The 24230-nt window shown below is 35.9% G+C and overlaps 1 protein-coding gene across 4 annotated transcripts in view; it reads left to right on the top strand.

Annotated features, from left to right (window-relative positions):
- The window catches only part of LOC150103503 (TBC1 domain family member 31), a 449146-nt gene that overhangs the window by 367736 nt on the left and 57180 nt on the right, over positions 1 to 24230 (top strand). For all 4 annotated transcript variants that reach the window (XM_090398075.1, XM_090398077.1, XM_090398074.1 and 1 more), the window contains one exon: positions 3497 to 3587. In XM_090398075.1, coding sequence (XP_090254201.1) covers positions 3497 to 3587 — 91 coding nt within the window. The remainder of the gene's footprint in view (positions 1 to 3496; positions 3588 to 24230) is intronic.

Below are 24230 nucleotides of genomic sequence, written 5' to 3'. Positions count from 1 at the left end.
TTGCTTTCTCAACTGTTTAATTTCATTAATATTATGTAGGCTATGTCTTGTCTTCCATGTATTTTTCTATTTTATTAATAAATTTGTTCCAAGAATCTTGGTGAGCTTTCTGTACTTTGGTTTTAGCTATATTTATTTTGTTTTTGTATATTTCTTCTGTTTCCTTTGTATGTACTTGGCACATAGCCAAATCCCTGTGGACTGCAGGGGTTTTCTTCCCAGTTTATCTGAGGCTTTTCCTCCTGCAAGCAGGCAAACCAGCCTTGAGAACATAACACTTCTACAGATATAGGATACACCGGGAGGCATAGGGCTAACCACCTTATCCTCATATAACAGTTGGGTTATAAGGAATAGAAACCTTCAACACTGTAAAGGTAAAAAAGGGAAAGTTTAAGAAAGAAGAAAGATATTTTGAGCCTTCATAGTTCAGTCAGTATATATGAAGCCCTTTGGGTGGAAAGACTTGGGTTCAATTCCCGTCCAAGACATGAACTGCTATCTGGTCTCTTTTGACTAAAGGTCAGTTAGCCAATCTCATATGGAGGTAGGGGATTTTTTTTCACCTGGAAACTTGGGTTTTTTTTGTCCCCCAGAACAGGCAAACCAGCCTGTGAACACACGCATCTACAGACATAGGACGCACTGGGAGGCATAGGGCTAACCACCTTATCCTCGACATCACAAGGTAAAAGAGTAGGGAAGGAAGAAGAAGAAGAAAATAAAAGTTTTTTAAGAAACAAGAGAAAAATGTGGGAAACATACATTATAATGGTAACATATAAGTAGAAAGGTTATATCGGTTTCATTTTTGCCAGCCTTGTTGGCCGAGTGGTTAGTGTATCCACCTCCAGCCAATAAAAGGCTGCAGGTTCAAATCCTGCCATGGGCATGGATGTTGTGATTGTCTGTGGAAATACTAGTGGTAGTGGACGAGAGATGAGTAGATGGTAGATGGCATTGGTGTCATTGTGGTTAGTTGTAGTTGGTAGATTGAGTGGTAGAGACAGAGAGTTGTGGAGTCCTCTTTTGATGAGTCTGTGGACTCCCTGGAGGTGTCACGTAATAAAAATAATAATAATGCTTTTAAAGCATTATTATTATTGCTTAATAATAATGCTTACTAAATGGCATACTAATAGTGATTAGTATGCCATTTGTTTTTCTTTTATTGCATTTTCTATATCTTTGTTCCAGATTTTTAATGTTTTTCTTTTAATATTTTATTTTTCTTTCCAAGTACTTCAGAGGCTGTATTATGAATTATCTTTATCTAAAGTTTTCCATTCTTCTATATCATCACTGAATTTGGCTTCTTTTAGGTAATTTGTTAATCATGATTGATATAGCATTCTAATGCTTTCATCTTGTATTAGATATACTTGTTCTATTTCTATTTTAGAAACTATGAGGCAATGATCTCAAAAAATTTTACTTCCTCTGTAAGCATGTACATCGCTCACATGGAGCTAATTTCTGATTAGTAATGATATAATCATTTATACATCTTGTTCCTCTGCCATTCCAAGTATATTTTTTATCTTCTTTTTTTCGAAAAAAAAAAGTATTGGTTATTTTAACATATTGAAAGTACAATAGTCTAATAGTTCTTAACCATTGTTGGTCATGCAAATTTCTCTATATTTTCATATGACATTTGGGATTGAATTATTTCGAACTCTAGCATTAAGATTTCCTGCATTGTATATTGTTTAAGGAAATTAACAATGTATTTGTTAATAAATAAAAGTATTTACTTATTTCCTATACTTTGCCAAAGCAAAATCGATATTATCAGAGACTAATACACATGCATGCAGGCACACATCAGTAACAAAGATAAAAAAACAGGAGAGAGAGTTTCAGGAAGACCCAAAATCCACCAATTATGCCACCTATTGGCTTTGGTTGGGTGTTCTTTGTCATTGGGCTGACTCTCTGTGTAAATAAAATTATTTACTTATTATTTCCTATATTTTGCCAAAATTCAATCAGCATATAAGCCTAAACACTAGGATTAAGATCTCCTGCTATTAATATATAGTCATTTTTATGACATTTATTTAACTTTTTGAAGCACTTCATAAAATTGTTCAGAATACTCTTTCCTAACCTCTTCAGGGAATATACTCCTGTGAGAGTTAAATAGTTTCTATTTGTTTTTAATTTAACTGTTATAATTCAGTCATTTGAATTCTAACAGTTAAATTAAAAACAGTCAACAAAACTTTACTTTCATATTCTATTTTTCCACTTATTATTGATTAAGTGGCCATACCACTAGAAGCTATGATATGTTGGTCCACTTACTGTATCTTTTGTAAAAGCCATCTATATCTCTTGTTCCCTTTAATTTCTTTTTTTTTTTTTTTTTTTTTTTTTTTTGTTATCATAGCTATCTTAATATTTTTAGTTGTTTTACTAATTCTAATTCCTTTGTTGATATGCTTTGTACATTCCATGTGGCTCCTTTTAAAATGTCCGAGTTTCTTAATTATTTACCTTTATCCCTACTGGGTCATTTTCCATTGTTTCAGTCCAATGAATTTTCCAGTTGAAGTTCATCTGCTTTATATAGTCTGGAATGGAGATGTAAGAATGCTGTGCTGCCACTGATGAAGTGGCATGAAGAGTCCATAAATCGATGGAAGAGTAAAGTGTAATAAGCTAGCATCAGTTGTACATGTGTGCATACATGCATGTATATATTATAAAAGAAATGCAGTTTCTTTTTTCTTATCTTTAGAATGCAAACTGAGTTGTAGAAGTTGTTTACTTGGTAAGGTAACCAGCCTTATGCAAAACCCCTAATCTGGAGGACTAGGGTGCCTCTCTCTTAGTCCAGCCCCTACCTCTCAACCTGTCCAGCTAGGGATGCCCAACCAGTAGCTTAGCTGCTGCTGGCAAAGCTTTTGAGGCCATTGATGTACACAAGCCTCCTTGCCACGTCAAGGTGGAGATACCATTAAGGAGGTTTCATTTCTTCATTCCTTGACCTGCTCATTAAATTCCAGATACATGTCTAGAGTGTACTACTAAGCAAGTCTGTGGGTATGTAGTTTTGCATCACCTGCACAAACAGGTTTGTAACTGACTGTCATTTTCTGCCAAGTCACTTAGCTCATCACAGGATTGTACCTTTTCATCCCTTGAAATCTCCTTTTTCATTTTGCCAAACTATGAAGAAATGTTGTAACACATTTCTTTATGGTGCTACACTGTCAGAAGAAAGACCATTATAGGTTCGAGTCTAGTTGCTGACTAGTTCCTCTAGTCAGCAACTAGACTTGAACAAATGTTCTTTCTTGGAATTGCTCATCTGCTTTATATAGTCTGGAATGGAGATGTAAGAATGCTGTGCTGTCACGGATGAAGTGGCAGAGTCCATAAATTGATGGAAGAGTAAAGTGTAATAAGCTAGCAATAGTTGTGCATGTGTGCATGCATGCATGTATATATTATAAAAAAAATGCTTTTTTTTTTTTCTTATCTTTAGAATGCAAACTGAAAATTGGGAACGTCACTTAAGAGAGATCCAAAAACTGCAAAAGTTGAGAAGAAATTTCTTAAGAGAAGAGGACAAACTGGTAGATATGCATTTTTATTAATTAGCTAAAATTTTCTATTGCTTTTGTAGCCCTCTGGTAACACATTTCTTCATAGTGCTAGACTACCATAAGAAAGACCACTACAAGTTCAAGGTTTCATGTTGACAAAATCATGGAGACTGCTACTGTGTTAAGTTACTTTAATTTCCCAACATTTTGACTTTAATATGAAAGTCAGAATGTCAGACAAGCTACAACACAAATTCAAACAGTATGCTAAAGTGACATTCAGAGTTTTTTATTTAAAAAAAAAAAAAAACTACATCAAAGCTATAATCCTGTTTTTACGTGGCCAGAGAACTAATTCACACTATCTTTTAATATAGCAATAGCAGTAGCCTAATCAATAATTAAAAATGCTAAGGCTAAGATCCTGGAGCACTTCAGTCCTAATTATAATGACCTCTTAGAACACAAAAATTATGTGGGTAGAATATGTGCCAGCCATATTCTGGAGATTTTTAGACCATCATTATTGTTGAGTTAGGGTGATTGAGAATTTCACAGGCCTTACATTTGCACTCATACCCTAGTGTGATGTAATGAAGTGATGCCTTTCCAGTCAGTGCTGTGTAAAGTATCAATGGAATAATCATAAATGTTAGAGTAACATAAATTACACATTAATGTGTAATTTATATTACCTTTTTCAGACAGGAATTGTGCATCCAGTTTCACTTATGTAAAGCAGGTGCATTGAATACTGTATGCTCTAGGGTGGGCTGGAAAGAGAGGGGGGGGGGATCCTTGGAGGGGTTGAACGAGTTCTTTAATTTTTCAGAAGGTTTAAAGATGGCATTAGGGTTGTATCTGCATAGTATTATGTTTTAAAGAACTTAAGGAAAACAAAATTAAACAACTCATTCAATTCCTCCAAGGATATTCCAGCCCAACCCAACCCAACTCTGGAGTTTACTGTATTCAGTGCATGTGCCTTATACAGGAGAAATTAGACAATCCTACCTGAAAAACATCACACCAAAACTTGGGTAAGAGTGCAAATTTAATGAGGCCTATGCAATTCTAATCAGTCACTCTAACTCAACAATAATGATGCTCTAAAAATCTCAAGAATATGGATAGCACATATTCTACCCACATAATCTTGTGTTCTAAGAAGTCATTATAAATTAGGACTGTAGTACTTTAGGATTTTCTCCTCCAAAGATATCCTTCACCCCCAACCCAACCCCCACCTTGGAGTATACCATATTCAGTACACCTGCTTAATATAGGAGAAATTGGATACAATCCTATCTGAAAAAAAGTAACACAAAATTTAAAAATATGGAAAATATTACAAAAAATTGGAACAAATAATAGAAATACACCCCAAGCCACATAAAATAATACTAAAACTCTTTCCAATAAGAAACACCTCTATATTCATTTTACCAACATTCGAAGCATTAATACAAACATTAGTGACGTATATAACCACTTACAGACATCAAAATCTGATCTCTTTTTCCCGAAGAACCTCAATTGGCATCCTCCATGACCACAGTCTACCTCAACTATCCCAGCTACACCCTACATGATGCATTTCACAAAATCTGATATCCCCTGTCAAAGACTATCCAACTTAAAATCCCCACTTTTTTTTATCTGCTCTGGCTCAAGATTTTCTTACCTCACTTTGCTGCCTTTACATCTCACCTAATGACAATCCTGCTGCACTTTTTTTTGACTCCCTATCACTAAAAATTGATTTCTTACAAACTAATTATCCAAATTGAGAGAGTTTGTCCTCCTTGGGGACTTTAACCATAATAACACAAAATGGCTCCCCTACTCCAACTTCACAGATCAAGCTGGTAGGGAAGCTGAATCATTTGTCATCAGTCATGATCTAATCCTTATCATTCTTCCAATGTTCTTGACCTTTTCTTAACCAATTCTCCCTCCAAATATGCTGTGGATGTCTGCTTTCTCCTTGGTAACTTTGACCACAATCTAATTCAAGTCTCCTTCTTTACAGTTCATCCTCTATGCAGCCAATCTCAGCCTTGTACCCTATGGCACTATAATTGTGGCAACTGGGATGACCTCCGGAATTTTTATGCTGCTTTTCCATGGTCAGATTACTGCTGTTGCTTTCCAAATCCAAACACCTGCACTGAACTAATAACCAAAATAATTCTCACTGGAATGAGTGCCTTCATTCCCTACTCCACTGTAAACACCTCTACCTGCATCCAAGCCCTAGTTCTCAAAAAAAAAAGTGCCTTTGTCCTCCATGATTAAAATGCAGCATATGTTCAATGGCTTAAATTAAAAACTCCAGCTTCTCATTCAGCTTACACAACATGTATAAAAAAAGTTATCAATAATTCCAAAGCATAACAATGAAATGCAGTATACTCACCTCCTGCTCAATTGGTTGTCAAGCCTTCTGATCCCTTGCTAAGGCTGTTGGGTGTAACTTCTGCCCTTCCATGTTGCCAACTCTCTTGCATCCTGATGGCACTATGGTAACTTCATCCAAGGTAAAGGCAGATCTCTTGGCATCAGTTTTTCCTTCAACTCTTGTCTTGACGACCAAAGCAAATTACCTCCCATACTTCTAGAAACTACCCATGGTATGCATCCTCTAAACTTTTGCCAAAAGGACATTAGAAAAACCCTTGTTAATTTTGATTCTAATAAGGCTCCTTTTCCACATGGTATTTTTCTGGTTGTGCTCAAGACGTGTGCTCTAGAATTGACACCCATTCTGTATTGTCTATATGAACTTTCATATTCTACTGACATCTCTCCAACAGCATGGAACCAAGCCTATCCAGCGAGAACCAAAAAAGGGAGACAAAAGTCAGCCATCTAACTGTTGTCCCATTGTTCTCACTTCAGCACTTTCAAGTGATGGAGGTTATGAACAATCAGCCTCTTTTACCTGGAGACTCATCAGTTAATTAATGATCAATAATCTAGATTTCGCCATTCTCATTCTACAGCTGACCTCCTAGCTAATCTCACTTACCTTTAGAATCAGGTTATCGAAAGATTTGGAGAAAGTTGCACTCAATATTTCTAAGGCATTTGATTGTATCTGGCAGCATGGCCTCATGAACGGACTGCCATCTTATGATCTCCTGCCTACACTCTGTGATTGGATTGCCAGCTTCCACACTGATTGATCATTGTGTGTCAGGTAGATGGCTTCCTCTTATCAGATTTCCCTATCAGTACTGGAGTGCCTCAGGGTTCTGTGCTCTCACCCATGCTTTTCCTACTTTACATCAATGACCTCCTCCCTCTAACTTGAAATCCTATTCACAGCTACTGATGACAGTACTCTTCATTCACTAAACCCTGTAGCACCCTAATATTAGATGCCTCAACATCTTTCATAACCAGTAACTTGCAAACTGACCTCCTCAATATCCTGAAATGGGGTGAGGACCACTTGGTAAATTTCAATGCCAAAAAAACTCGAACCTGTTTTTATTACCCACTTCTCTTCCTCGACCAGACCTAACATTTGCACAGAGAGAACAAGGATGCTATCTTCGAAGAGAACTTAAAGAAAAACATCAAAATGGAGATGCCAGTTGGATCATTGACTACAAGCAAGCTAAATTGGTGCAAAAATCAAGTGATGCCACTAGTAGCCACCATGGAAACCAGTATGCAGGCACTGCATAGGAAATGTGCAAGATCTTTGCAGTCAAATATTTGCCTCAAGAACCTTGCATATCCACTTCACCAACATTCGTGGCTTAAACTCCAACCTTGATAGTGTGCACTACCACTCTCAGTCTACCAAATCCCACCTACTCTTTCTGGGAGAAACTCAAATCTCATCCCCTCCCTCCCCCAAGCACTATTTATCTCAACTTTCCTAACTACATACTCTTTAATTCCTTTCGAGCCAAGGGTGGCATCTACACATATATCCGCACTGACATACCTTGCAGAGCACCCAACCTAGAATTGCCCAACTTTGACCTTCTTTCAGTTAAATTTGTTTGCTGTCTCTATCACTCCCCCTATGCAACCAACCACTCTGAGCTCTTTAATTTCTTCTCCTTAAAAATTGATTTTCTCCAGTCCCACTTTCCCAACAGCAAAATCATCCTCCTAGGAGATTTTAATGTCCACAACACCAGCTGGCTTTCTTCCTCCAGTTGTACAGATCTTGCAGGCAGAGATTCTGAAACATTTGCCATCACTAATGACCTTACACAACTTGTTCAGATAACCCAAACCACTCTCCAAACACTCTAGCTCTCTTCCTTACCAATCAGCCTTTCAAATACACAGTGAAAGTAGTGGGCCCACTAGGTAATTCTGACCACAATCTAATACAAAAAAAAAAAAGGTTGGTCAAGCCTAAAAGCTCCTTCAAAATGCTTGACTCAATATAGAGGAGAGCAATTAGACTTATTAATGACCCATCTCTTACTAGCTCACTCTCCACACTTTTGCACAAAGTGTGGGGAGTGAGCTGGTAAGGTGTTTAATTGGTTTCTGCAATATGTATATTATACAATTCTCGTAGAAAGGCTTATATGTTGATTATACATGATTATTAATTGATTTAAGGAATTCACAACGTACACTAGAATATAAATTAAATTAAACTTTAATATATATTTCCAATATTTCGGCAACATCAAGTTGCCATCTTCAAAGGAACTTCAAATAAAGACAGGTGTATGTAGGCACTATACACAGTAAATGAGGACAAAGCCAGAAGCTATTGTATTGAAGCAGAAATATTGGAAATATATATTAAAGTTTAATCTAATTTATATTCTAGTGTATGTTGTGAATTCCTTAAGTCAATTAATAATCATGTATATTCTACAAATATTTCCATGGGAAATGCTCATCTGAAATAATCAGTAATCCCCCCCCCCACACACTTAGTGCTAAGCTCATTGGAACACATGCAGCTGCTGCTCAACATCCCTTCACAGTGCACCTTAAAAAAGAGAACAAGTTTCTTTTCCTCTTCCTTCATCCCTGCAACTGCTGTATTGTGGATCAGTCTTCCCCCTGTTGTGTTTCCCAAGGAATACAAATAGAATCTTTTAAATCAAATATAAACAAGTTCCTCCTTTCCCATCTCACTACCCATATACGGTACTAATGTACTATAGGTTGATCAACCAACCTCTCCTATATGGGCTCAACATAAAAAAAAAAAAAGTCTTCAATCCATCTAATTTTGGAATACTATTCCCACATTTGGGGTGGAGCATTCAAAACCTAAGAATTCTTGATGATATTCAGAAGAGGGCACTCCACTTCATAGATTACCCTTTCCTCACAGGCTCCTTTCAGTCATGTTATCATAGATCCTGTTTCAGCGCTGTATCTCTTCTTTAGGTTTCACAGGCATTCCTCCTCTGAATTGGCTGCTACCATTCCTTCACTTTTTTTAAACCATAGAAGAGCTATAGCAGCCACTGGCCAATACACTGTTCAGCTTCAAACACACCAAACTACCTTCTCATCAGCTTTTCATTTCACCCCCCTCTCTTCTTTGGAACAATCTCTCTCATACTGTTTTTCCCCACTGAATGCAACCTCCTGGTCTTTAAGAAACATATCAATTGACTAATAGGTTTAAGTTGCTGATTAGAGGAACATTTTTTTCTGGGCATTTTATTTATTTATTTTTATTTTTTTTTCGTATAAGCATTTCTCCTCTCCCAAAAAACCTTGGATTTTTAATGCTGCAGCTGTCTTGAAATCATTGGTAGCTCAACTAGCTGTGTCACTTTTTTCAAGGAGCCATGTCTTGTGAGAGGGAGTTACACATACACTTAAAGAGTGCCTATGTAGATAGATGCAATGTTTCTTGTTCCATACTACTAAATCATCACCCGAAGAAAAGACCATTAGATTCAATTCTGATTACTGAGAAGAGTAACTTTTTCCTTGATTTTTTTTTTAGAATGGTTGTTGAATTTAGTGTACCATTCAGCAAGGGCAAGCAGCATTTTTTATTCTCTGAACGTTGGTTTCAGATGTCATTGAAAAAATGCTGGAGTCTTTAAAATAGGATTCCTAGGTTATAATGATCAAAGAAAGGGAATTGCAAGAGCACTCAACACCAAACATGAAGATAAACTGCTCGATTGTAAACAGTTTTATGTGGACAAACTTCAAAATGGGGAAATGGACATTGAAACTTATTTGTGCCTATAGTTACACAGAAGGTCTCCTAAAGAAGAAGTAGGCCACTTATATCAGCTGCGGTCCTTGTAGGAGATCTGAAAATGAATCCCACCAAGCACATACAAACATTTTGGGAAAATTTGTATCTTGTGTACCATTAGTATATTGTATTGTATCTTGTGTACATATTTAGTGTACCATTTAGCACAGGCAAGCAGCATTTTTTATTCTCTGAACGTTGGTTTTAGATGTCATTGAAAAAATGCTGGAGTCTTTAAAATAGGATTCCTAGGTTATAATGATCAAAGAAAGGGAATTGCAAGAGCACTCAACACCAAACATGAAGATAAACTGCTCGATTGTAAACAGTTTTATGTGGACAAACTTCAAAATGGGGAAATGGACATTGAAACTTATTTGTGCCTATAGTTACACAGAAGGTCTCCTAAAGAAGAAGTAGGCCACTTATATCAGCTGCGGTCCTTATAGGAGATCTGAAAATGAATCCCACCAGGCACATACAAACATTTTGGGAAAATTTGGAGAAAAGGGCAAAGCTAATAATAATAGTAAGCATCTGCTGGATTTCTGTTCAGGATATATAATAGTCATTACTAACACCATGTTTCAACATAAAGATGTGCACAAGTTCACGTGGAGAGAGGATGCAAAAAATAAGAAAAGCCTCATTATGTCATTGTAGACACTGATATCTTCATGTTGGTTCATGATACAAGTGTACAGAGGATTTGAAATTGGAAATGACCATCAGTTAGTTTTAAGTAGAATAAAATTGAATATTGCATTGAAAAGAACAACATGTAAGAGTTTTAAAAAGAATTTAAGTTGATGAGATTTTACAGGCAAACTGTATTCAAGCATTATAATGCTAATGCAATATTGTTATACAAACATTATTGAATTAAAAATGAAACAGTTTGAAAACAAGAACCAAACCTTGGAGTCTCACTGGCAAGTTCTGAAGAAAGCATTGATTGATTCAATTAGGGAGGCATGCAGTGGAGTTGTGTGCAAGGAAAGAAAAATAAGAATGCCCTGATGAATGAAACTTCATATACCACATTGAAAGCGATCTAAAATTCCTCCCCTCCAATATAGCTGATAAAATATGGATGGAAACATCCAGCATACTAAATTCTTATAAACAGCTAAGTTACTATTTAACCAAAGTAGAAAATTGGAAAAATTAGCCCTTAAATCTCTAAGAAATAATCAAGACATCGTTATTACCAAAGTGAATAAAGGCAATGCTGCTGTCATTACTGATCAGATATCATATCTTGAAAAAAATGAACCATTTGGTATCCAACCACAATACGTATCAATTGGTTAACTACAATCCTACAAACTACATCCAAATTATCGGCCTGGTTGGCCAAGTGGTTAGTGTATCTGCTCTCCAGCCAAAAGGCTGCAGGTTCGAATCCTGCCATGGGTATGGATGTTTGTGATTGTCAGTGAAAATACTAGTGGTGGGTGGTAGATGGCGCTGATGTAGATGAAGATGGTAGTAGCAGTTCGTTGTAGTTGGCAGATTGATGGAGATGGAGAGAGAGGTAAAGTAGGTGCTCTCCCTCGATGAGTCTTGGACTTCATGGAGGTGTTGTAATATTCATCATCATGCATATCAAGGATTTAGGCCTAGCATGGCCTGTTCCAGCCTTAGAAGTCATTGTTGAATTGTTTAAGAGGACGTCCTGGTTTTCTTTTTCCTAATGGCTTGTGTTTTAAGGCTTGTTTTGGTAATCTTTCTGTTTTCATTCTTTGAACGTGTTCCATCCATTTATGTTTATATTTTTTAATTTTTTCTATTACTGGTTCTTGGTTTAATTCTTTCATAATGTTGTAATATTAATAATAATAATAAAAAGAAAACAGAATTAATGAAGTCAGTGAAACATGTAGCCAGAGGAAACAATTAAAAAGCTATTACTGCATTATGCCTACGTTCCCAGAATTTATGGCCTGCCTAAAATATACAAAACAAACACAACACTACAATCAATAGTGGAAGGAATTGACAGCCCTTCTTTATAGGGGAAACAGGGCAGGCAATTTCAATAAGAAAATTGTAGAATGATAGCCATTGCATTTCATCCTTGTAAATTTGACATCACACTGAACTTGAATGCTGTGTGTGTAGGGTGGAGGAGCAAAAAATGGTGAGTAGAATTGAGTAAATCTGATGTTAAGAAAGCTGTGGAACTCGATGATATATCACCTTATGTTTTGAGAGACTGTTCCAGCTTTGAGCTAACACCAGTCTTAAATCAGGACAACTTCCTAAGGAGGAAATTGTTACTCTTTATAGGGGAAGAGATAAGACTATGGTTTCAAATTATAGGCCAATCTGTGTGTCTGGGATTGTGGTTAAAATATTCTAGAGGTTAGTGAGGATGGATATTCTGATTGTGTGACAACATCATCATGCATAGTGATAGATTTGGAGTTTGCAGAAGCTTTTGATAGATTGTTACATGACAAGCTGCTAATAAAATTGGAATGATTTGGATTGAATAGTAGATTAGTGAGCTGAATTAGAGATTGGCTGTATAATGGGTATCACTAAGTCATATATGGGAGAGCAGTATCCAAAAACAGGAATGTTACTCTTGGTTTGTCCTAAGAATCTGTATTTTGGCTGTTTAACTTACGCAGCAATGATTATTAGGAAAAGTTCAAATGGTGATATGCAGTGTTTGCAGATAATGCAAAGTTGGGAAGAATTGTTATCAGTAGAACAGTTGTGGCTTTATAAGAGGACTTGGTGAATAGGTAAGTGAGGGATTGCTTATTCAGTATTGCAGTGTCAAGTTTTAAAATTTAGGAAACAAAGGAGAATGCAGAGAAAAAAATCTAAATTTCCTTTCAATAGGAAATAGCATTCAGCTTGTATTTATTTTGTTTCTTGTTCCATTCAGTTCTATAACTAGAGGAAATTACTTGCTGAAATACTTGACGCTTCAGACTCTTGGCAATAGCTAATCTTGATGCTCAAACAGGAAGGTTTTCTAATGTTGAATTTCTTGTTTGACCAAACCACAGTAAGTCATTAATGGGTACAGCAAGCCATTATAGGTTAGTAATGTCTTATATATATTTTACAATTCAAGCCATTCCCACCTATCCATAGTATGGCATGTTTCTTGTGGACTCTGACAAGGCAAATATTACCACCTTATAAGCATATCTTCCCTTAGTTGGACGAAATGTCAGCTAAGCTTTTTGATAGTAGATGACTTTCATCACCAGTAAAACATCACCAAAATGTTTGCTGGAAGCATAAAGTGACTACTGCCATGTACTTTCATCTCCAAACCAGTTGTATAGGTCAAATCTGATGGTAATGGGTGTGCAGGCATCCCAATCAGGTAGTGAATAATCCTGCTACTGCCTACACTGCCAGTCATGCCTATAGTCAATCCAAGTATAGCAGCGTTCAGGAAGGGAGGGGGAGGCACTGTGGTTGGATTAGACTGGGCATTCCCATTGTGGAAGTTATGTGTGCATCCTTCACTTCTGCTGCATGCCCTGCTCAATGTTTTCACAACTAACTCAGCTGTGAAAGATAACCAAATGTATACTAGCATCCCTGCTTATTATAAATTTTATTAACTTTTTATAATAGAATGACAGCTGACAACAGCAGACAAGTTGTTCTAGCTTGTTTAGCGATTGCTCTTTTTCTCTTGTATTTTATGTAGTCATCTTGAGATTTTGTTGCTAAGTATTTTTTAAAAGTATTCCTTTTGTCTTCAATAATTTGGGCGATCTGATCATCCCATCTTGTAATTCTCTTTTTTCTTTGCCATTTCCTCTTCCCTCCCAGTGATTCATTGGCCACATCTGATATAATTGTTTTGATGTTATTCCATTCTTCCTCAAAAGTTTTGCCTAAGTTTATATTTGCTATTTTTTCATTAGTTCTTTTTTTTATATAGAGTCATTTAATATTAGGGTAATTTAAAAGGCCAGTCTTAAAAAGGATTTCCTATTCAGATGAATGGGCTTTTCTCATTAGCCATTCAGGTGGGAATCTTAGGTTTGAAAAAAGAAGGAAGTAGTCTGTTTCTAATTCACAACTTCAGTATACTCTTGTATCTAGAATGAATTTCGCAAGTTTTTTTTTTATTATTAGCTATTATATAATCTATAATTGTCTGTGAACCACATGCTGACCAAGTTTATTTATGGCACTCTTTATGCTTAAAGAAAGAAGAAAAAAAAAAAAAAACCAGAAAAATTTCCATAAATCTTTTCCTAATTAAAATTAATTTTTTCTTTTTAATTTGTTGTGTCATGTCTTCTATTTCTATACTACTTATGAATTAGCCATCATTGCAGATGCTCAGTCATAGGTCGTATGCGATGTGTAGTCTCAAATCATCTGCTCAACTCTTCTCCCACCGAAGATTAAATCCCGAATCCGCTACTGTACAGTAGTATATTCAGGTTTTGCAAAGGTTTTTGATAGATTTGCCACATGATAAACTAGTAGTTAAATTGGAACAGGTAGGATTAGATAGTAGATTTATTGCATTGGATTGCAGATTAGCTGTCTGATAGGTATCAGCAAGTTGTGTATAAGAGAGAGATATCCCAGAAGAGGAAAGTTACTAGTGCTGCATCTCAGAAATCTGTTTTGGGACCATTGTATCTTTAATTTGTATGTAAATGACATTGGAAAGGCTTAAATGGTAATACACCTAAACCTTTTTTTATGCGAATTGGGATATCAAAAATAATTTTTTTTTACACGATTTTTATTCACTTTTACGTGACCAACCTAAAGTCTAAGTTAGGAAAAAATTCGTAATTCAAGAAAATTCTGAGAATTGCATTGTCGTTTCAATTAAGAAAATTGTAAATTATAGAAAATTCTGAGAATTTTGTAGGCATTCTCGTTTCAATTAAGAAAATTCTAAATTCTTATGAATTTCATTTATTGGGAATTCCCCGAATTACATAACTGACTGCACATAAAAAAGCAGTTCTTAGCAGTTTGAATTTGGTGTTTAAGTAGACAACACAGTTACCGCATTTTTGCATTTGTATTTTTTAAGTGAAATCAAAATAAAAATCACGTTATAAAATTAATAATTTTGCCAAGAAATAATAAATGGTAAGCTACATGTAATTTTCAAATTTTCATTTCATTAACCGAAGATTTTAATTCAGCTCTCACATGATGTTGCCGACAACCAAAAAAAAAAAAAAAAAGAGAGAAAGCCATTTCCTTGGATATAAAAATTCAAATTTTAGATCGTCTTCAAACTGGGGAAGGTGCAACGGCTGTGGGTAAGCATTTTGGAGTCCGTGAATCAACTGTCAGATCTGTAAAGAAAATGAAGAGGCTATTAGAAAAGCGGTATGTTCTGGTACAAAATCGAGGGCGAAATTATCATCATACACAAGAGATGTTGTTCTAGAAAAGGCAGAAAAAGATTTAGTGATGTGGATAGATGTACAAAAAAGAATGCCAGTTGACGGAAATTCCATCAAGCAATCATCATTGAGATTTTATGAACAGATTAAAAAACTGCAGCCAGATACTTCATCTCAAATGAGGAAAAAATATGAATTTCATTCAAGTAATGGTTGGCTGGCTAAGTTTATTAAAAGACATGCTCTTCATAATATAAAAATTAAAGGTGAAACGGCTTCTGCTGATGAAACAGCTGCTAAAGTATTTTCACAAAAACTTGCTAAAATAATTGAAGATGGAGTTACACTCGTGAACAAGTTTGGAATATGGATGAAACCGGCCTTTTCTGGAAAAAAATGCAAAAAAACTGTTGGTGGGTTCAAAGCAGCAAAGGATCGCATGACACTCCTATTTTGTTCGAACGCTTTAGGAGACGGGATGTTAAAACCACTGCTCATAAATCGATCATTAAGACCACGGTCAATAAAAGGCATAGATTTTCAAAAATTGCCAGTTCATTGGATGGCCAACAAAAAAACTTGAGTGACCACTGATATTTTCACTGAGTGGTTCCACAAACATTTTGTGCCAGAAGTTCGACGCTATTTGAATGACAAGGGTCTCGAATTTAAAGTGCTTTTGATTCTTGATAATGCACCTGGTCATCCTGCCATAGAACATCCAAATGAGCAGATTAAACATATTATGGCAGATGAACATTTCAGTACGTTTTGAACAAGCTAAATGATGATGAAACACTGTCAGTTATGGATGTGTGGAAAAAATTTTCAATTATGGATTGTATTGATCAGGTTCAATTATCGTTATCTGAATTGAGATCAGAAACTATGAATGCATGCTGGAAAGTTATTTGGCCCACATATATTAAAGAGAATGCTCCTGTTTCCTTCAATCATACTGCAGAATTCCCCAATATAATAAGTTTGGCATGTGAAATTGGCGGAGAAGGATTCGGTGATCTTAAGTCGGCTGATATCGAAGAATTGTTAATTGATAAACCTCTTAGTGAAGACGAAATAGTGGAGATTGTTTCTGAAACTCCTGAAAGTGAAGAAGTTAATAATAATGATCAAGATAATCCTACTTTTACTGTTGATATAATTAAAGAAGGTCTTAAACTGGCCAGTAATTTAGGCAATTATTTTGCCCGACATGATCCAAATGAAGAATGTGCTGGGAGCTTTTCACGTGAGCTTCAGTTGTTAATGTCTTCATACAGAGAATTATATCGCGACTTATCTAAAGCATCAACACAGCGATTAATAACTGAGTTCATGCTTAAAACTACTGAAACAACCAGTGGTACTTTTGTTCAAGACATGACAAGAAGAATTCCACAAGTTGAGGCGGAAGTCGATGACGATAATACCATATCTAGTAGTTCCAATGATATTACATTCTCACGAAAACGAAAGCTTTCGCATTTATGTCAGAAACTGATAGCGAATAATGTAATTTTTTTATAGAATCCTTAGCAAACAACTGAAATGAATATGTTAAAGAGCCAAGAGGCTATTTTTCCGGCGGCGTAAAATAAGTTAAGGGGATAATTTACGCCGCCAGAAAAATAGCCTCATGGCTCTTTATTGTAGTAATAATAATATATGGATACACCGCTCTGGCAATTCATTAGTGGGGGTATATGCAAGTTCGATTCACTTTAAACCTTGGTATTTATTCCAGCTCTTCCTACTCACTGATGAGACCTCAATAAAGGTCGAAACCGGTCTGGGTAGTGACCTCTCCTCATGATGTAAAACAGTAATACATCTCCTAGGAGCTGCGTTTTACATTATGAGAAAATATTAAGGACAGTGACGGATCTTGCTCCACCTTTGCAACGAGTTTCCCTAGTGTTGTACTACCCAGGTGATCACTTACGCCTGGACTCGCCGATAGTTTTTCGGTATGAAACTCTTAGATTTCGATCTCCGAGTTTCGTATCTGGCTTTAAAATAAAATAATGAGGGATTTATTATCCCCTTAACTGAAATGAATATGTTTTTTTTTTAAGTTATTAAAATTCATTATATATATGTATTCTCCATGAAATGTAAATAAAAATCTTATGATCCTAATGAATTTAATGTTTGTTTTTTTCATTACGTGATTTCAGGTTTGGAACCAATCTTCACTTTTTTTTCTATGGAGTCAGTAGTTCTTTTTACGCAAATTCTATTTATGCGTAATTTTTAGGAACGTATCTATCGCGTAAAAAGAGGTTTAGGTGTATACAGTTATTTGCAGAAGATTTAAAATTGCAGAGAGTTATGAAAAGTAGAGCAGATGTTGTACCTTTGCAAGAGGACCTAAATTGACTGTGTGAATGGGCAAATGTCTGGGGATATCACTTTAATGTTGCAAAGTGTAAGTTTTTAAAAATTTGAGAAGCAAAGATGGGATACAGAGTATAGGATTGGTGGGATATTTTAGAGGAGGTAGAGGAGATGAATCATCTGGGGGTGATGTTGGATAGGGATTCAAAATTTCATGGACATTTTGTTAAAATTGTGATGACAACACAGTACATTACTGGAATGACACAGAGAATGCTGAAAGTAACGATGTTATGATTCCATCATACAAGGCTTTGATCAGACTGCATATGGATTACTATGCACAGATTTGTGTATGGTTTTCAAAAGGATGATGAGTTGGAGAAGATTCAGAGATGATTGACTAAGTCAGTCTCTGGAATGTGGAATATGAGGACAGATTGAGAGAACGCAAATTATTACATATCCTACTGGATAGAAGGAAGAGGGGAGACATGATCAACACATATAAGTTTGTAAGGAGTAATTACCATATTATCATGGATGAGATTTTTCATAGAATATCTGAAGCCAGGAGGAGAATGAAAGGCCATTCCTGGAAGTTGTATAAGGCAGGTGTGAGAAAGGGGACGAAGAGTAGATTTTTTGCACAGAGAGTAGTTGGGTAATTGGAATGAATTGGCCGAGAGTGTGGTGAGTGCAGAGACAGTGAACACATTTAAGTAAAGGTATGATGAGCTGTGCATGTGGAGTGGGACCTCTAGAATGTGTCTCTTGACTCCATATAGGTCTGTTGATAATAGTAATAATAATAATTATCTGAAACAGCACGTGATGGAGGGGACCAGGGGGTGTTGGATCTGTCTATAACTACAGTAGCAACTCTACCACTGATCATGGAAAATGATCATACAGTCTTGTCCTGGGAGGTTGCTCAAGTTATGGAATTTATGTTAAGAAAGAATTAAATTATGTGGAACTACAAAGCTGGTGATTATGACAAACTTAGAAGGCAACTTGGAGCAGTGCCATGGCATAAGAATCTACATGGAATGAATGTTATTGATGCATGGGAAGCGGTTAGGGATTGTTTGAGTGAGGCAGTATCTAACTGCATATTTGGGTAAGAAGGGTAAACTGAGTAGGGATTAAGTGGATGAATAGCAATATAAAGCAGGAGCTGGGAAAAAAAAACTGTGGAAGAAATATAAATAAAAAGGTGATCAGCATGATCATGAGCAATATAAAGCACAAGCAAGAAGGGTAACAAGTATGGGAAAGAAAGCTAAATCAGATTTTGAGAGAAAATTAGCTAAGCAGGCCAAAGTAAATTCAAAAGAGTGTTTTCACTATGTGGCAAGTAAGAGAAATAATGACTGTGGAAAGATAACTTTACTGATTGCTGAAAAGTGATAAAAGAAGAAATAGTTCAGTTACTGATGTAAGCATTGAGGTATATGAATTAGAGCTACTCAGTATATTGAAAAATATCAGTTTGAATACAGCAGTGGACCTGGATGGTGTCAGCTCATGTGCTACAGGAATGTGCAAGTGGATTAGATTGTCTCTGACAAGTTCCTTAATCTAAATCTCAGCTCTGGCAAGGTTCCAAGGAAGTGGAAAGAGTACAAGATGGTTCCATTATATAAAGGTGGCTCCAATACAGAAGTAGCAAATTACAGACCAATTAAGGTCTGTAATTTGCATTACAGACCAAATTACAAACCAGTTATAGATTTTATACATATAGATTTACTTTTAACTAAACTTTTCCAGTACTATTGGAAAGTTGGTTAAAATTAAAATTCAGGAATGGGTGGATAGGAATATCATACTCTGTGTATGGCTTTGTAATGGAAAGGTCCTGCCTCAGTAATTTATTCACATTTTATAATAAGGTGATAGCTATTATACTGCTGGATTTTGCAAAGGCTTTGACAGATTACCACATGAAAAATTATTACATAAGTTGGAGCAAATGGAAATGGATATGAGGTAGGTGATCTGGATACGGGAGTGGCTGATAGACTGATATCAGAGGATGATGTATGGTGGAGTTGAATCGCAGTGAATGAGGATAACTAGTGGAGTGTCCCGGGCTCTGTACTTAGGACCATTACCCTTTAATTTTTACATTAATGATATAGCAGAAGGTTTGAAAGGGGGATATTTAGTTGTTTGCTGATGATGGCAATAGTTAATAATAATGCAGATATCTTACAGGATGATTTAAATAAATTGGCAGTATGTACAATGAACAGTGGGTTGTCAATTTAATGTTATAAAATATAAGATAATGCACTTTGGAATGAAAAGATTATATCCTTCTTATCATATTGATGGTACTAGATTACAGGAAATTGATGATGCAAAGATAGGGAGGTTATTATCCCTCTTTATGAGGCTATTGATTCAGCTACATGTTGACTATTGTGTGCAGATTTGGTCATCTCCATTTCTAGGGGACTGGGAAGTGGTGGAGAGGATTCAGAGATGCACGACCAAGCCTGTGGCAGGCCTATGGCATGTTCCCTATGAGGATAGATTGAAGACTTGTGTCATAAAGTTTAGCTGACAGGCACAGGAGAAGGGATATGACACAAAAAAAAAAAAAAAAAAAAAAAAAAAAAAATTCAATACACAGGGATTTTAGGGGGAAAAACAAGGGGTCACACTTGGAAATCACCTAAGAGTGTGGTTGGTAAAGGTGTGAAGACTAGGTTCTTTACTTGCAGAGTGGTGAATGAGTGAAATGAATTGCCAGAGGTGGTTGTGAGAGCCCCAACAACAAATAAATTTAAGGAGATGTATAATAGATATTGTATTATTTGATAGTGTGAGTCTCCTGTGATGTCTTTTGATTCCATGACGTACCCCATATAAATAATAATAATAAAATATGCAAAGACAATAAGGCAGCACATTTTGAATGCATTTAGAATAAGGCTGAAAATTCACTCGTCACTTGTCTCTGATAACTCACCCTTGGCAAGTGAATTTCTGGAACCCTTTGAATATTATTATTATTATTATTGACATATAGATGTAGATTATCTGTCAGTTCTGATGGGATTAAAAACAGCTGAAATTTCAATAGCATTCATAGAAGCAAACTTGCATGGCATTGTTATATGGTCAATTTCTTAGCATACTATAAATTCATTGCATCTTCAAAAATTATGGAAACAACTACCATGTTAGAGTAAAACTTTTTGATCTTCACATTAAGGTCATCATCTGTATCCACATATATCAGTATGTGTATAATAAGTACACACACACACACACACACACACACACACACACACACACACACACACACACACACACATATATATATATATATATATATATATAATGTTAAAGATACCAAGCTATTTTAAAGCTGGTTTTACTCCATTTCCCAAGTAAGCAAACAAACAAAAAAGTCAAGTTTGCGCCTGCATGTAATGCAAGTCTAGCTGACCCTGCAGGTAGTGCAAGACCAAGGTAACTCATGGTAAAAGTAGAATAAGCTCTGATAACTAATCTTAATGTTTACCCATAATGCAAAGCACATCTCCTGGAGGAGATGTATGATGCTTTGTATTAAAGGCAAGGGGCCACTACCCAGACCGGTTTCGACCTTTTTTGAGGACTCATCAGTGGGAGCCAGACTAGAAATATCAAGATTTTAGTAATACAGAGCTTATAAGTATTTTACCAGAACAAGTTACCATAAGGTGTTTTAACCTTATTAAATAAAAATCTCAGGAGGAGATATAAATGTAGAAAGTATTTTACCTTGGGTATAATAAATGTTAAAGATACCAAGCTATTTTAAACCTTTTACTCCATTTCCCAAGTAAGCAAACAGACAAAAAAGTCAAGTTTGCGCCTGCATGTAATGCAAGTCTAGCTGACTCTGCAGGTAGTGCAAGACCAAGGTAACTCTGGTAAAAGTAGAATAAAATCTTGATATTTCTAGCCTGGCTCCCACTGATGAGACCTCAATAAAGGTCGAAACCGGTCTGGGTAGTGGCCCCTTGCCTTTAATACAAAGCATCATACATCTCCTCCAGGAGATGTGCTTTGCATTATGGGTAAATATTAAGATTAGTGATCAGAGCTTATTCTTTTACCATGAGTTACCTTGGTCTTGCACTACCTGCAGAGTCAGCTAGACTTGCATTACATGCAGGTGCAAACTTGACTTTTTTGTCTGTTTGCTTACTTGGGAAATGGAGTAAAACCAGGTTTAAAATAGCTTGGTATCTTTAACATTTATTATACCCAAGGTAAAATACTTTCTACATATATATATATATATATATATGCAAAGAAACAAGCTGCACTACAATATACATGGTATGCTGAAGTTACATTGATTTAGTGAACCGTTAAAATTACTGGCCTGACCTCCAGTGAAAAGAAAAAAAAACTTACTACATCAAAGCCAAAGTCTTGTTATTATTATTATCTATTAGGTTACAAAATTAAATTAAATTAAGCTAGAGAGCAACATGTTCACACACAAAAAAATGTATAATCATATAAGTATACATATAAATTAAAACAAATCAATATAGATGGTGGCCAATAAAAGCTGAAAAATTGCTTAGAGTCCTCAAGTCAGGGCTTGCTGGAAAACTTGAACTAATCAGAATTTGATGTAGTAATTGGAAGTTTTTCCACTTGGTTATACTATAAATTAAAGACACCAAGAAATTATATACTTGGTTTAATCCTTTATCCAAGTGTAAGCAAACAAGTTTGCGGCTGAATTATTTTCAGGACTGGAGCAACTCGTATATAGAAACTTATGACTTCATCACTTAGCATTGCCATAAGTTTGGGATACTAAGGCAACTTCTAACATGGTAGTTGTTTCCATAATTTTTGAAGATGCAACGAATTTACAGTATACTAGGAAACTGACCACAGAACAATGCCATGTAGCTTTGCTTCTATGAATGCTATTGAAATTTTAGCTATTTTTAATCCCATCAGAACTGATAGATCCCATAAGGCAACTCATATATAGAAGCTTATGACTTCACATCACTTGCCTTAGTATCCCATGGACATTGCTGAGGAGCCCTTATATTTGCCTTTTATTAGTGCTTTTAGGATTCACTGGCTTAAATGGCTGTTTGAAATTGTTGGTTCTCATCAGAGACAAGATATAAACCTGAACAAGACACTCCATTTGATACAATATCAATTCCATAATATAAGTTAAAGATGCCAAGAAATTATATTCTTGGTTTAATCCTTTATCCAAGTGTAAGCAAACAATGTTTGTGTGTGAAATGACTTCACGACTGGGAAACTCATATATTGAGGCTAATGACTTCACGCCACCAAGCTAAGTATCCCATAATGCAAAAGCACATATCCTTACAGACATGCATCATGGGAAGGGTCACTACCCAGACTTAGAAGTGATACCAAGGTTGAAGTGATGCAGAAGAATAGTTGCCCAGTCGTGAAGTTACTTCATGTGCAAACTTTGTTTGCTTACACTTCATTGGATAATGGATTAAAGCAAGAATATAATTTCTTGGCACCTTTAATTTATAGGATAACCAAGTTGAAAAACTTTCAACATCTATCTCTAATCCAGAGTATTTTAGTAATAAGGTGCAACACCTTTTGGCTACTTGTATATGGAAATATGACTTCTACATTACATCAATCTCGGTATCACTTTTGGGTCTGACTCCCACTGATGAGAGACCTCAATAGATCTTACTGAAGCATTTAATAATGTCCGGCAACCCTTTCTGTTCCATATCCTCCAACAAATTGGTGTGGGTAAAAGGCTGCTATCCGTTAACAATGGAGCCTATGCCAATTCAACTACCCACCTCCTAGTTAATGGGTTCCTCTCAGACCCAGTAAAAATTCGAAAAGGGGTCATGTTGGAGGCTTAATGGATTATAATAAATTTAGTTTAATCCTTTATCCAAGTGTGAGCAAACAAACTTTGCACCTGAAAGTATCTTCAGGACTGGGGCAAGGTTGGTAGCAAGCTACCAACACTCCTATCTCAGTATCTCCCATAATACAAAACACATCTCCTTGCGGATATGTCTAATGTTATGCACTAAGGGAAGGGCCACAACCCAGACTAGTTTCAACCTTTATTGAGGTCTCTTCAGTGGGAGCCAGGCCCAAGTGGAGATACCAGGCAGAAGCATTAGCAGGTCATCTCTACCTATAGGAGTTGCCAAATGGCGTGCCACTCTTTTTTAATAAATTACTCTGGATTTAGAGAAAGATGTTGAAAGTTTATTTTTCACTTGGTTAGAGTATAATAAATTTAGTTTAATCCTTTATTGTGTGAGCAAACAAACTTTGCACCTGAAAGTATCTTCAGGACTGGGGTAAGGTGTTGTGTCCCATTTTATGATTATTATTCCAACTAGAGAAATTCTGCTTATCTATGTTCAACTATTATCTATGCACGAGATATCACCCCAAAATACAAATATTTAAGCAATTTCTCCCCTTAGTGTCCCTAATATTTATATTATGCTGTGCCTTTTGGGACATTTAGTTTGAGATATTAAATACAAAAACAAGTAGCAATTACTAAAATATGTCTGAATGTGAAACAATATTGCAGTCGTGACACTTTATCTCGTTTCTTAACACATTAATTTCCCGCATGATTAGGTTCGTACGTTTTTCAAGTGGTGCATTGGGCAGCAATTTCAGACAACTGTTTTATCAATGAACAAAGGTTTATTAAACTCATTAGCATGG

Source organism: Typopeltis vanoorti, chromosome 9 (assembly GCF_054136105.1).
Source record: "Typopeltis vanoorti isolate ZY-2024b chromosome 9, IOZ_Tvanoo_1.0, whole genome shotgun sequence".
Classification (NCBI taxonomy): domain Eukaryota; kingdom Metazoa; phylum Arthropoda; class Arachnida; order Uropygi; family Thelyphonidae; genus Typopeltis; species Typopeltis vanoorti.
Note: the sequence above shows the minus strand (reverse complement) of the source record. Positions and strands in the feature narration are given on the sequence as shown.